This window comes from Aethalodelphis obliquidens, unplaced genomic scaffold (assembly GCF_003676395.1).
Source record: "Aethalodelphis obliquidens isolate GAN/ISIS:26980383/991018 unplaced genomic scaffold, ASM367639v1 scaffold58, whole genome shotgun sequence".
In the NCBI taxonomy this organism is placed as follows: Eukaryota; Metazoa; Chordata; class Mammalia; order Artiodactyla; family Delphinidae; genus Aethalodelphis; species Aethalodelphis obliquidens.
The window spans coordinates 6,867,334-6,880,818 of record NW_020838002.1 but is presented as its reverse complement, the minus strand read 5'-3'; the positions used below and the strand labels follow the sequence as shown (position 1 = coordinate 6,880,818).

The 13,485-nt window shown below is 57.5% G+C and overlaps 1 protein-coding gene across 6 annotated transcripts in view; it reads left to right on the top strand.

Moving 5' to 3' along the window:
• CUEDC1 (CUE domain containing 1) overlaps nt 1-13,485 on the top strand; it is a 76,653-nt gene that overhangs the window by 54,681 nt on the left and 8,487 nt on the right. For 3 of the 6 annotated variants that reach the window (XM_027087149.1, XM_027087146.1, XM_027087148.1), the window contains 5 exons: nt 1,060-1,623; nt 5,903-6,030; nt 10,920-11,046; nt 11,739-11,931; nt 13,010-13,379. In XM_027087149.1, the coding sequence (XP_026942950.1) occupies nt 1,291-1,623; nt 5,903-6,030; nt 10,920-11,046; nt 11,739-11,931; nt 13,010-13,379 (1,151 nt within the window). In that variant the 5' untranslated portion in view covers nt 1,060-1,290. The remainder of the gene's footprint in view (nt 1-1,059; nt 1,624-5,902; nt 6,031-10,919; nt 11,047-11,738; nt 11,932-13,009; nt 13,380-13,485) is intronic. The other 3 variants (XR_003428767.1, XM_027087150.1, XM_027087151.1) reach the window with 2 other exon arrangements.

Sequence of the window (13,485 nt, the reverse complement as noted above, 5' to 3'; positions counted from 1 at the left end):
GAACACAGCCCGCCTCCCTGGGACTAGGCAGACACCCACCCAGCAAGCCCCAGAACATAAGCCCCGGACAATTTCCACATCCCTCGAAGGAGGTGGAGGTTTGAAGGGATAAGAATCTCAGCATGGTGGCACTGGAAGGCACTGGGGGACAGTAGGAAGCCCCATTTTTACCTGTGAGGGGACTAACCTTTAGGGACAGAAGGAATCAGTGGTAGTGATGTGTCTTCTGGCCTCAGGGTGAGGGAGGGCGCTTCCACTGCACCTTCCACACGGTCTGGTCTGCTCTGGTCTTCCTTTCATCATCAGTTAACTGTGGAGATCATGGCAAGGAAGATCGTGCTGATTGGCTCACACCAGCTCTTCTCTATCATCTGTTAAGATGATGACCCCCAGTACTAGAAAAGGACTTAAGAATATGCTTTGCTGGAACAGTCCCTTAAAATAAAGCTGCCACTTTTCTACACTTAGCAAAATTACCGTACATCCTGGGATAAGCATGAGAAAGTCAGAACTTGAAGTTTTTGGACACATTCAACTCTCAGTTACCTGCACTAGCAGAAGTGCTACCTTGGAAGTGATTTACAGGCCTGGTTCTGAGTGGGCTGCACTGCGTTCTGTTGCAGATTTACTGGAGCTCTGCACAAGTGGATGCCATGATGGTGGGGCCCTGAGGTGAGGGAGCTAAGGAAAGCAGAGACTGGATGGGCTGGAGACCAGAGGGGGAGGACATTGCCTATACAGAGCCCCTCCTGCCCCAGTCAAGTCTCCAGGAGTCCTTGGCAGTGTATGTAGTGGTTGAGACCAGTGGCTCAGGGGCCATAGTGCTGGGTTCAAATCCCCGCCTCCTCCACTTTCTCAGGTCTGTGCCTCTGCGTAAGGGGGATAATAGCACCTACCTCATAGTGGTGTCAGGATGTAAGCCCTTGCTAACTGGTAAAGAGCTGTGGCTGTTTACTGCAGCTGGAGAGAAAGCAGAAAGAAGCTGTTCTCCCGTGGGCTTGGCGGGGGTCGCCGAGTTCGTTGCATTCTGCCCCTGACTCTTGTCTCCCTCGGTTTCAGGTGGGATGGTCCGTGGAGCCGGACCCAGGATGCTCCCGGGGTGTGGATGACCAGCCGCCCAGCCCCGCACGGCCCAGGCCCGGATGCCGCGCCCTTGTCTCCTGACCCGGGGACCCCGCCCGTCGCGGGACTGAGCTTCCAGAAGCCGCCGAGCGAGCGGCGACGGCGCAGGGACCCGGGGGAAGGGGCTCGGCGCCGGCGGGAAACATTTTCCCCCAGCGGCTCGGCAAGATGACCAGCCTGTTCCGCCGGAGCGGCGGGGGCGGCGGCGGGGGCGGCGGCTCGGCGACGGCGCGCGGGGCTGGGGGCAGCGCGGCCGCCTCGCAGGAGCTCAACAACAGCCGGCCCGCCCGCCAGGTGCGCCGCCTCGAGTTCAACCAGGCCATGGACGACTTCAAGACCATGTTCCCCAACATGGATTACGACATCATCGAGTGCGTGCTGCGTGCCAACAGCGGCGCCGTGGACGCCACCATCGACCAGCTGCTGCAGATGAACCTGGAGGCGGGTGGCGGCAGCGTCTACGAGGACAGCTCGGACTCGGAGGACAGCATCCCCCCGGAGGTAGGGGCACGGCCCCGATAATTCCCAGGAGCTCCAACAACTGTTTGAACCTGTTAGAGGACTTGGGTTATACTCCTGTCTGGGTTCTACCTAGCAAGCAGCCTTATTTCTCCCAGGGAAACGTACCCAAGTCAGCCCGTGGCCTTATTTTATGGGCAAAATTCATGCGGTCACTCAACAAACACTGAGCACTACTCCGGGGCTGTGCCAGGCACGGTACGAGACCCTGGGTCAGGGGTCATCAGAATGAAGGAGCCTGTTCAAAATGTAGACACCTAGCCCCCACCCCAACGTCCCGAACCCCACTTCCGGGCTGGAGCTGTCTGGTCTGTATTTTCTGAACCTCCAGGTACCCGCTAAGGCCAAGTCAGAGTTTCTGTCCCCACAGAGTTCACAGTCCAGCGAGGACTAGAGGCAGGTGTCAGGCAATGGCAGCCCGGAGGGGTGAGTGCTAGGATGGGAGAAATGGAAGCAACAGAGAGGAGGGGATGGCTTCCCAGAGGAAGAGTGAAGAGTGAGGGAAAGGTGTGTGGGCAGAGGGGACAGCTTGTGCAAAGGCTCGGAGGTGAAATAGAGCAGGAATGTTAGGGAACTGGCAGCAGGACCTTCTGTGAGGATCCTAGAGTGCGCAGAGACCAGGAGGCCTTGCGGTTGAGAAGGAGTGTGGTGTGTTCTGGAGCGTAGGGACCCGTGGAGGAGAGCTTGCAAGTTCAGTTCCTCTGACCGAGGCGCGAGCGATACCCAAGCAGTTCCCTCCTCTCTCCAGGAAGGTGGCTGAGGGCAAAGGGACCACCCCACTGCATCAAGGCCCACTTGCTGGGTGTGACCAGGCCTCCTCGGCCCCTCCAAGAGCTCAGTAGATGTCTGAGCCCCTATTCTCAGCAGGACGTGCAGTGCTGGGTGAAGAAGGGGCACTCAGAGTCTTTCAACGAGAGGGTCACTGCCCACAGGGGCATATGGGACATGCAGCCATGGATAGGATGGAAGGACCCAGCAGACCGGATTCAGCTCTGCTCTTCACTGAGTCCCAGCCTGGGCCAGGCACCATCCTACATGCTTTAGGTGTATCATCTCTTCGAATCTCATAAACTTTGTGAAGTGGCGTTATTATTACTCCCGTTTACAGTGGGAAACCTAGACCCAGATGTGGCCTCAGAGTCCTTCTCAACACAGCCCTGCAGGTGGCTCTTCTCCCTTCATCAGTCATCCTGTAGGGCAAAGCCCGCTTGCTCTTCCTCCTATAGGGCTGCTGCCTGGGAGTTCTCTCTCCGGGTGGAGGAGAAGCCCTGTGGGCAACGGCATCTGGCTCATCCCTGTGTCACGCGCAGCACCCGGGAGTCACTGCACATAGCAGGCACTTGGGGAGTGTTTGTTGAATGAATGAATGTTGCTGCTGTCTTTGCGCAGCTTTCTTTAGTCTCTTTGCCCGGGAGAGCACTCCTTGGCTCTGCCTGGATTAGCCAGTGGAGGGAGTTTTGGAAAAACCAGATCTTCTTTGTGAAAGTGAGGTGTGTGTATGTGTGTGCAGGTACATCCTTTAAGTGTGAGCTGGAAGGAAAGTTCTCTGCAAACGCTGACCCCCTTCCACAGTCTCATTTGTTCTGACAGTCAGGCAGGTAGGATCATATTTCCTTCTCTGTTCATGGCACCCACAGCCCTGTGACCCTCCGCAAAGCTTGCCTGATGCCCTAGATGGGCCTGCACTGTGTGCGCTTCTGTTTTCCCAAGAATCTTGCTTTCCGGATTGAGCCCCTTCTCAGCACCCCTCCTTGGCTGTTTCCCCAACCCCCCATCTTTGGAGCTCTGCGTGGGCCCATCGGCAGGCGGTTCCTGAGCCAGCGGAAAGTGCTGCGGAAAATTTATGAGCAGCAGCTGGGATGACAATAACTGCTGACTGAAAAAGCCCCCTCTCTGGGGGCTGATGGATGGTGGGCTGGCCCGAGGGGTATCCTTGCCACAGAGAAATATCTCCTGTCAGATAAATGGCCCAGACCTTGGCCCCCAGAGCACCTGGCAGGCATCCATCACCCACATGGAGTTAAGCCAGGAAGCCACAGGACCAAAAACTTCAGCACCTTTAGAGCCAGAAGAACAGCCTCACTGTGGCTGGTGGGGGAGGGGGAGGGGGAGGGGCGGTTGGGAGGGGGGAGGGGCGGGGGCGGGGCGGGGCGGGGTGGGGGGGCGGAGTCCAGAGACATGGCTGGGGTTTCTTCTCCCTGGAGACTGGGGATCAGCCTTTCCGGAGCGTGCCTGGCCTGCTGTCTGCCTCCTTGGTGTTTCCTCATTCTGCTCCAGGAGCCTCTGATGAGCGTGTGGCTCTTGTAGCCCCAGGAGGCCGCGCTGAGGCAGGAGCGGCTGAGAGGGGAGGAAGCCCCCCTGCGCGGCTGTGGAGGCCCGATCTCTCTGAGCCCGAGGGGCGGCTGCTATGGGCCCCAGTCAGAGGAACCCCAAGCGGCTTCCTTCTGGGAGCAACTCCTACTGAGGCTTCCCCTCCTCCTCGCCCGTCTCACCGGCTTCGGGGGGGACAGTCCAAGCCAGCCACTGAGTGGGAGGGGCTCGGCCTACAGGCCCCAGCGTGGAACCCTGTCCCTTAGAGCACTTGTGTGCCGGGCACTGGAGGTTGTGCAAGTGTGTGTCAGTGAGCAGGGCTGGAGTTGACAGTGTTCTCTCTCTCTTTTTCTTGTGGAAATTTGGGGTAAGGAGAGCAGTGCCCCGAAAAGCAGCTGCATTCTTCTTTCTCTGCAAAAGCATCTGTTTAAGTACTTTCTGCCTCAAAGGAAAGAACGTTAGTGCATTCCAGAGCAGGAGGCCTCCTTGGGTCAGGCTGGCTGTACGTGTACAAAGCGTGGCAGTGTGTGTGTGTGTGCGTGCGCGCACGTGCGCGCTCACTCACCCACCTGCCCACCCGCCGTGGTGTCCCTTTGAGACTGGGTGCCTGGGCATGGCTGGGCTCGGGCAGAGATGTGCAGAGGCATCTTAGCAGTGATTTCTGCAAATTCACTTGGGGTTCAAATTTTGGGCCAGTTGACAGCCTCTGAGCCCTTCCCACATTCTTTGGTCTTGGAGGAGATGGGCACAGAGCTGGAGAGGAGGACGCGGGGGTAGGGTTGTGTGACCTGGGCTCTCCAGGTTGATGGCTCCCTCCTGCTCCAGACTCCTTTGCAGAAGGGTTCAGGTCAGTCCATATGGCAGGAAGCCTGGCCCTTGCCCAGCCTTGGCTTCTCCTGCCCCTTTCTCTGGCTCCTGGATGAGGAGAGGAGGCCAAGAAAGAGCCTGGGCTCTCCCTTTGCTGCTATCTCCCTGAGAATCCAACCTGGGTGTGCAGGCCTTGTGTCTGAAGGAGGCACTCTTGCTGTAGAGACCACATCTAAGTTAAAGACTCAGTTGTAGAAACAGTGTGTGGCTCTTGCCATGTTAATCGGTCAGCCTGGGCCTCAGTGTCCTCATCTGTAAAATGGGGGTAATGATCCACAGCCTACTTTGCCCAGTTGTTTGAGCTTCAGGTGACATAATCGATGTGGAAGTACTTCGAGAGAGTGTAGGAATGATGTTAAAGTTATCTACCAAAAGTAACACAGGGACGGAAGAGTCCACGAGCCACAAATATGCAGCTCGGTGAAGTTTCATCAGCACTTGGATCAAGAAACATCAACAGAGCCTGGAATCCCCCTTGTGCCCCTTCTCAGCCTTCCCCACCCCCAGAGGTCACACTGCTCCAACTGCACTCCCTGTAAATTTGTTTTGCCTGTTTTTTACCCCCACGTGTTTATTTATTTATTTGGTTGCGCTGGGTCTTAGTCACGACAGGCGGGCTCCTTAGTTGCGGCTCACTGGCTCCTTAGTTGCGGCTCGCCGGCTCCTTAGTTGTTGCCTGCGAGCTCTTAGTTGTGGCATGCATGTGGGATCTAGATCAAACCCAGGCCCCCTGCATTGGGAGCGCGGAGTCCTTACCACGGTGCCACCAGGGAAGCCCCATGTTTTGCCTGGTTTTGAACCTTACTTGGATGGCTAATGCTGCATGGAGCTTCCCTCTGGGGAGAAGTGCTTTCACGTCTGCTGTGTATGTTGGAATCGTGGGCTCAGAAGTAGCCCATGTGCTGAGCGTTAGTACAGGAAGCCAAACGGTTTTGCAGAGTGCTGGTTATATCACTTTACACTCCCACTAGCAGCAGCAGAGTTCCCTTACTACACATCCTCGCCCACACTTGATTTTGTCTAAATGTTATTTAAATTCAAGGAAGGATTGTTAATATTTCTTTCTTTGTCGTCTCTGATACAGATTTTGGAAAGGACCTTGGAACCTGATAGCTCTGACGAGGAACCCCCGCCTGTGTACTCCCCTCCAGCCTACCACATGCACATGTTCGACAGGCCTTACCCTCTGGCTCCCCCAACTCCACCTCCCCGGTAAGAATCCATCTCCTCTCAGAACGCAAGGCAATGGGGAAGGGGATCAGGGTTTGGGATTGAGTACAAACACAGTGGGAAACTTGACTGGACCCTTCGGTATACTGTCCCACCAGGAACAGGCTTCTACTGCAGCAAGAGGCATTTTAGCTGGATACCAAAGAGGACTTTCAAACTGTAAGGATTGCAAGAGCAGACATCCACTGAATTCCTACTCCAGACTAGATGCTATGCTGAACACTGGACAGAACATAGAGATAAACGATGCTCAGCCTTTGCTTTCTGGAAGCTTATAGTCAAGGGAGATGCAGATTGGGGATGACAGACTCATGGAATGTGTACTGACACTTCCCCTCCTGAGCCCATGGCAAACATTACTAACTGATCACTGTGTTCTTTCCTGCTAAGTTGAGACAGAACCTGAGAATCCTCCTCAAAACAGCACTCCCAGACAGTCATCAGTAATGGATGGAATGGATATCTATTTGCTATCCCTGTTCTAGGGACGTTGTGGGGATTTTTTAAGCAATGGGAGCAAGTAAGTCTCTTTTTCTGGGGTAATTCGATAATTGGAAGCAGAAGAGTTAGGTCCCTGGAGACTTCATCCAGATCAGGGACTCTGTAATTTGGAAGTTTAAAATGAAGCTGGTTGCCAGCTGGGTCCCTGGGTCTCTGAAGTGCTTGTTTTTCTGGGCTCTGTGTTTGAAGAGGGCCGTTGGAGCCCAGGTGCCTCTTTGTCCTGGAGCTGCTGGTCCTGAGAATAACTCAGGCCTGGGGTGGGGAGGGGTGTGGGGACACGATAGGACAGGGAACTTGTTCCAGTGGATCTTCCCTTCTGGGGATCTTGGGAGCCCCAGACAGTGGTGGTGGAGAACTCTGTGATCATACAGGTATAGATAATAATAACACCTACCATTTACTAAGTGCCCTTCAAATGCCTGAAACTGACAAGGTTCTTTACCTACGCCATCGCATTCAAACCATCTGACAATTTGTGAGGTAGGCACTGTTGCCATCCTCATTTTACAGATGAGGAAACTGAGCCTCAGAGAGGTTTCATAACTTCCCTAAGACTACAGAGCTGGGATTTGAACCCAGGTCATTTCTGACTCCAAAGCCAACAAATGCTCTTCCCTGCTGTGTCCTGTCATCCCCCTAATGAGAAAAACCTCTGTGATTGCAGCTCAGGGAGCTGATAGAGGCCTAGAAAGTTATGGGGGGAGGAGGAAGCATTGTTTCGACTCAGGGACGGGAGCAGAGCTGAGGTCCTCCATCACAAGTGATACCAGAGGCTGTAACGGGGCAAAGCAGGGGCTAAGTGGATAGGTCTGGGTGAGATCTTGGCAGGACTTGCAGCCCAGGATGGGTCATGATGCCCAGGGCTAAATGATTTTCCTTTGACATTTTTTTAATATCCCAAGGTGCTTTTGCAAAAAATTCAGTTTCTATTAGGCAGAATAGTTCTACCTATTTTTCAGAAGGTAAGACTGAGCCCATAAGAGACAGAATCCCATTGTAAACCTGGCATGGATATCCTGGCCGCATCCTCCCTCCCCTCCTCTGTGCATGGTGGGGTGAACTAGGGCAGGGGTAGTGTAGCCCAGTGATGGGAGCCCCAGTTGGGGGCAAAATGACCTCAGCCCTAGATCAAGGCTCAGGAGGTCTTGCTCATACCTTTGGACAAGTTACTGCCCTTGCCTCAGGTTCAGGGGCCTGACCCGGAATTGAAGGCTTTGCTGGCCTGGGGGTGGATCCAGGGAAGAGAACTTAGTTGTGAAGTCGGACAGAGGCCGAGTGTTCCCCCCACCCTGCCTCCTTTAGCTGCCTAACTGTGACTCTTGAGGTGCCTTGGGCTACTGCTTAACTTCTCTGAGCTTCATTTGCCTCATCTGTGAAATGGGAATACTAATCCCCGCCTCAGCACTCCTGTGAGGGTTGAATGAGGCATTGTGGGGGGGGCCCTTAGCACAGTGCCGGGTATGAACCAGACCTGTCACCAGTGCTTTACTGCTCCCTCCTGCCCCTGGCTGCACAGTGGGCCTCTGAGGTCAGCTCTGACAGTGAACAGTGAGACCAGGGGTAAGGCTGCCCTCAGAGGCCAGCGCTCCGAAGAGGCAGGGCCAACCTCTGAGCACGTGCCCCTTTGCCCCGGGTTGGCCCTGCTAGGCCCAGATCCACCCCCAGCCCATTTCCAGGGCCTCATTCCGTCTCTCCATCCAGGACGTGCATTTCCAGCATTATGGAGTCACCTGATACAGAGATGAATACAGCCCCGCCTTGACCTCCCAAGGAGATCAGGGTCTGGGGGGAGGCAGAGACGCGCGGCAGGGTACAGGGAAGGCAGCCTAGAGGAACTGATGTCCCAGCAGTTAGCTGGTAAAGCGGAGGACAGTAGGGCGTTCCAGGCAGAGGAAACCACGTGCAAGGGCCTGGAGGCAGGAAAGGGGGCACCATCTGAGGGAACTCCAGGGAGTATGGAATGTCTGGGTGAGGCTGGAGGGGTGAGAAGATCGTGGAAGCCCTTGGGGGTCCTCCAAGGAGCTTTGACCTTATCCTCCAGCCAGGGGTTTAAGCTGGAGAGTGACGGGGTGAGGTTAGTGTTTTAGGAATCTCTCTCTGGCTGCTGGGGCCAATCAGATTTGAGTGGGGGGGTTGGGGGCAGGAATGGCCTGGCTCCCTTCTGCCACCTCCAGTCTCTGGGGTGCCTTTGAGAGTGAAGATGAAGAGGGTTTGGGAGCTGGCCCTGCTGGGGCACAGAGAGGCAGGCTGATCCCAGGGGAGCGTGCCTGGAATGCCAGGATTCCTGGGCCCAGGTTTTAGCAGGACGATCTGTGTGTTCCAGGACAGGGCTGACCCCATCAGGGCCTCAGTGTCTAGTCTTTACCAAAACTCTTGCCTGGAAGGCTTGTTGCTGAAATCCTTCTGGGCTCTGATATACTTTGGGTAGGCCTGGGGGTCTTATGGGGCATGCAGTTCTAGTTCTGGGGTCCAGAGAGCCCCCCCCCAGCCTTCTCTCTCCTTCCCCTCGCCCAGCCTGTCCTTTCCTGAATGAATGACAGGCTCTGAAGCCCAGAGGCACCCCTCCTCACAGGCCACCTGCTGTTCTTCCGTTGAAATTACAGCCTTGGAAGTTTTTTATTTGCCTCTCAGCTCATTTCTGACATTCCTTTCTGACCACAGTGGAGTTGCCTGGGCCGCCCGTGCTCAGCGTCCCCCTGGCTCTCACAGCTGTGGGCTGACCTCATCTCAGCCGGTGCCAGGGCAGGGGGCTGGGCCTGCCCCTCCTCCAGGACCGCGGGCCCAGCAGCGAGGGACACTCAGCCTTCTACTCCTCGTCCCCCCTCCCGACTTGGGTTCTCAGTAACAAATGGCTAGAGGGGTCCAGCTGCAACTCCAGGGCTCTCTCTCCACGGCTTTCCTGGATAGCTGTGGGTGTGATTGAGTTGCGGTGGGCACCCATGTCCCAGATGAAGACCCTGAAGCTGGAGGAAGGGTGCCGGGGTCGACCAAAGAAGGTCCTCGAGTCCCAGAGGGATGGGGTATCCACCCCCTTGACCCTCTGGCCCTTGGAGAAAAATGAAGCCGCCAACAGTGATAGGAGGTGGATGAGTGACGGAGAAGGAAAGGCGCCCAGGAATGGGAGTCCCGGGCCGTAAGGCAGGCTCTTCTCTGGACCATTCCCGCATCTGTACAGCGAGAGGGTGCCCGGGGTTCCTTGGCTCCTGTCTGAGTGCTGAGCTCCCACCAGGCATTTAGCGGCTTGTTATCCTGTCTGCTGCCGCCCCCGCCCTTCCCCCTGGGCCCGCCAGGCCACCCGCCCAAAATAGAAAAAGAAAGGAAGTTATTTCCATAGTCAGGGGCAGCCCGGAAAAGCTCCCCTCCAGTGAGGGGGCGGGCGGGATTCCTGGAGCTTGAGACCAAATCAGAGCCAGGCCCGAGAGAGAGTGGCTCCCGGCCCTCGGCTGCCTTCTCTGTGTGTCATTTCCCTGATTCAGCAGAACACGTGTCCTGCGGTTGCCACGCTGCAGGCTGCCGAGGAGCTGTGGGGAGCTCCTGGCCAGGCCCCAGGCCGCCCTCAGGCCAGGACAGCAGGGCGGGAGGCTGGGGGTCAGAGAGGCCACGTGCCAGGGTCTCCTTCCGCTCCTCTCCGCCTCGCTGTTGGCCTCCGCCTTGGCCCAGGGGAGCGGTTCCCCGCGCCACTTGGAACAAGGACCCTTCCAATCCCACACCTCCATGTGCCTTTTCAGCAAGTTGTTCGAGACAGCCTCCCGAGGGGCTCCCACGCACCTGGGCAGGGAGACAGCAGCTTGTAGGAGACTGAGCCCCAGAGGGGACAGAGTCTCACCCAGGACCACGTGGCTGGCTTGTGGCTGTGCCAGAACTGGAGCCTAGATCCACTTACCCTCTAGGGATCCTGCTGTCCTCATGTCCCCCGACCCTAGCAAACCCACACTGGGGCGGGCTGGGCTGCCGGCAGCTCTGTGTCTGTTCACTCGGAGCACGCCTGGCACTCAGCAGCCAGGAGGAGCTCGCGTCACGCTAGGTGCTAGGGATAGAAGCGTGAAGGGCCATGACTGCCACATCCGTGTCAAAATCCACAACACGCAGTATGTGCGCCGGCAACACAGAGCTCTCTAGGCCCAGAGGCCTTGAAGGCGCTGAGTAGTGGAACATCCAGGGCAGCGGAGCCCAGGCCCAGAGGCTGGGGGTCAGCCGAAGCCTGGTTGAGAAGGGGAGCTAGCGTGCTGGGCCTTTGTGCCAGAGGCAGCGGAGGCCACGGGAGGCTCTGGAGCAGCAGTGCCAGTCTGAGCAGGATCTTGGTGTGATGGGCCAGGACACCTGTGTTTGGGCTGACTCTTCCCTCCTCCTCGTCACCTCTCACCCCGCAGCATCGACGTGCTGGGCTCCGCGCCCCCTTCCGGCCAGAGGCGCTATCGGAACTGGAACCCCCCACTGCTAGGCAACCTCCCCGAAGACTTTCTCCGCATCCTGCCCCAGCAGCTGGACAGCATACAGGTAACGAGGATTCCCCCGCCCCTGGCCTGTGCAGCAGCTCTGCTTGCCCACGCCGTTCATGCCAGCCAGTGTCACTCCCTGCTGTTTAAGCCCAGGCTGAGCTGTTTCTGTTGCCCTGGGTTTGTAGGGAAAGAACACTGAAGCAAAAGCCTCATTTCCTGTCTGGGCCTGGAGGTTTCCTCTTCCGCCCAGGAAGGTGACAGCCCTGGGGACACTCCCTGGCTGCGGCCATCACCCCAGGCTGGAGGGAGGTGGGCAGGGGCAGGGGGTGGGGAGCTGTCAACGGCAGAGGACCAGAGTACCTCCCTTCCCTCCCCTGGGAGAGGGCCAGGGTGCTTCTCCCCAGAGGCTGGCCCTCTGCAAGGGGTCTCCCCTGAGACAGCTTAGACAGGGAGAGCTTTGAGTTTGGGGACCCTGAGCAGTTCGCAGATCACTCTTCCGGACTATTCAGGTTTTGATGAAGGAAGGTGTGGGGGGGCGTCCAAGGTGGAGGAGGTGGGGAGTAGTTTTTAAGCCCTTGCTGCTTCCTCAGCAGAGAGGGCTCTGGCCTGTGAAGTTAGATAGGAGGTGCTGGCCGCAGGGTGCGGCCACAGCATCCTGGGAAGGACACGTGTACCCCCGGGTGCGCGTGGATATCTGTGCAGCGTGCGTCCTTGTGAGTAGGCGGTCCACATGCTCGCTCCCCTCCTCAGGCTACCTCCGGGGGCTCCAAGCCTGTGATCACAGAGGGAGGCCGGCCCCTCACGGCCGGGCCCGGACCCCGGGACCAGGAGAACCGCTGGAAGCAATACCTGGAGGACGAGAGGATCGCGCTCTTCCTGCAGAACGAGGAGTTCATGAAGGAGCTGCAGCGCAACCGCGACTTCCTCCTTGCCCTGGAGAGAGGTGGTGCCCCGGGTGGGGCGCTGCGGCCGCCGCTCCATGGCTAAGGAGGGGCTGATGCTGGCTTTAGCCTTGGAGCTCGGGGTGGCCTCTGTGCTGTTGAGTTATTCTGGTGGGAGCCCCAGAAGTCTGCCAACAGGGACCTGAGTCACCAGCCACCGCTTCCCTCCTCTGGAACTCAGAGAGAGAGAGGGGTGCCCTTCCCTTGCTCCCCTGCCTGTCTGCTCTGTGCCAGGCACTGGCTTCGGCACCATATGTCTGGAGCTCCAGGAATAGAGTGATTGGGTCCGTGGGTGCCTCCCTGAGCAGAGGACATTAGAGCAGGGGCTCTTGAATTTTTTGGGCGTTTGAGTTGTCCTTGGGCCCAGCACTCTACTGCCCCCAGCCTGGCTGCCTTCCCCCTTCAGGGTGGGAGTGTTTGATGGGGGTGCAGCGAGGGTCCTGTGGGAGAGAGGTGTGGGTGTGTGCGCGTGTGTGTGTCTGACTGTGTTTTGGGGGAGGGAGCACGGTGTGCAGGGAGAAGCCTGGCCTGAGACAGAGGAGGCCCAAGGCTGGTCCCAGCTCTGCATTAAAGGTGCTGGGGGTCTCGGGGTCTTTCCTTTTTTTTTTGCGGTACGCGGGCCTCTCACTGCTGTGGCCTCTCCCGTTGCGGAGCACAGGCTCCGGACGCGCAGGCTCAGCGGCCATGGCTCACGGGCCCAGCCGCTCCACGGCATGTGGGATCCTCCCGGACCGGGGCACGAACCCGTGTCCCCTGCATCAGCAGGCGGACTCTTAACCACTGCGCCACCAGGGAAGCCCAGGGTCTTTCCTTTTAAATGAAGGGCTGGACTGTCTGACTTCCCAGGGTCCTTCTCATTTTGACATTCTGACACTGCAGGTTGTCAGGGCAGTCGTTTCTGTATCTTTGAGAGTTCTGGTTCTTTGAGAGCCCGTAGGCGTCGTGTGTGCACATATTTCGTGTGTGCATGTGTGTGTGTGTGCTTCTGGGGGTTTGGCCTCTAACAACCTCCTGCATCTCAGCGCAGGCTGCCCCTGGGTGGGAGCTAACTTCCCCGACCAGAATGTGGTCCTTTTCCAGATCGATTGAAATACGAGTCCCAGAAATCTACATCCAGCAGCGTAGCTGTGGGAAATGACTTTGACTTTCCCGCTCCTGTCCCAGGTAACCTTGCCTTCCTAAGAGAGAGGCCTGGAGGGTGTAGGGGGCTCACACCCCAGCTGTGGTTTGCGTATTTGGAGTTTGGGGGTAGGCTGAGGAGACAGGCTGGTGGGGAGGTTTCTCCCTCTTCTCCATGCTCGCCGAGAGGGAGATGGCCCCTCCACTCAGCAGCCCGGGGTTCTTACCAACCCAGCGGCTGCTGCAACCCACACCCGGGATTGGCCAACGGACTGGCTGAACTCCTTGGAGGTGCCTGGAGCACGGGCAAGAAGGGGACACACCACACCACGTAACGTCCCACGGGGTGTCAGGCTTGGGGTGGCCAGGGACTCAGAGACTGGGTCACTGCCCGGGGGGAGCTTATGGTTTTACTGGGAACAAACACTGGAGATGCG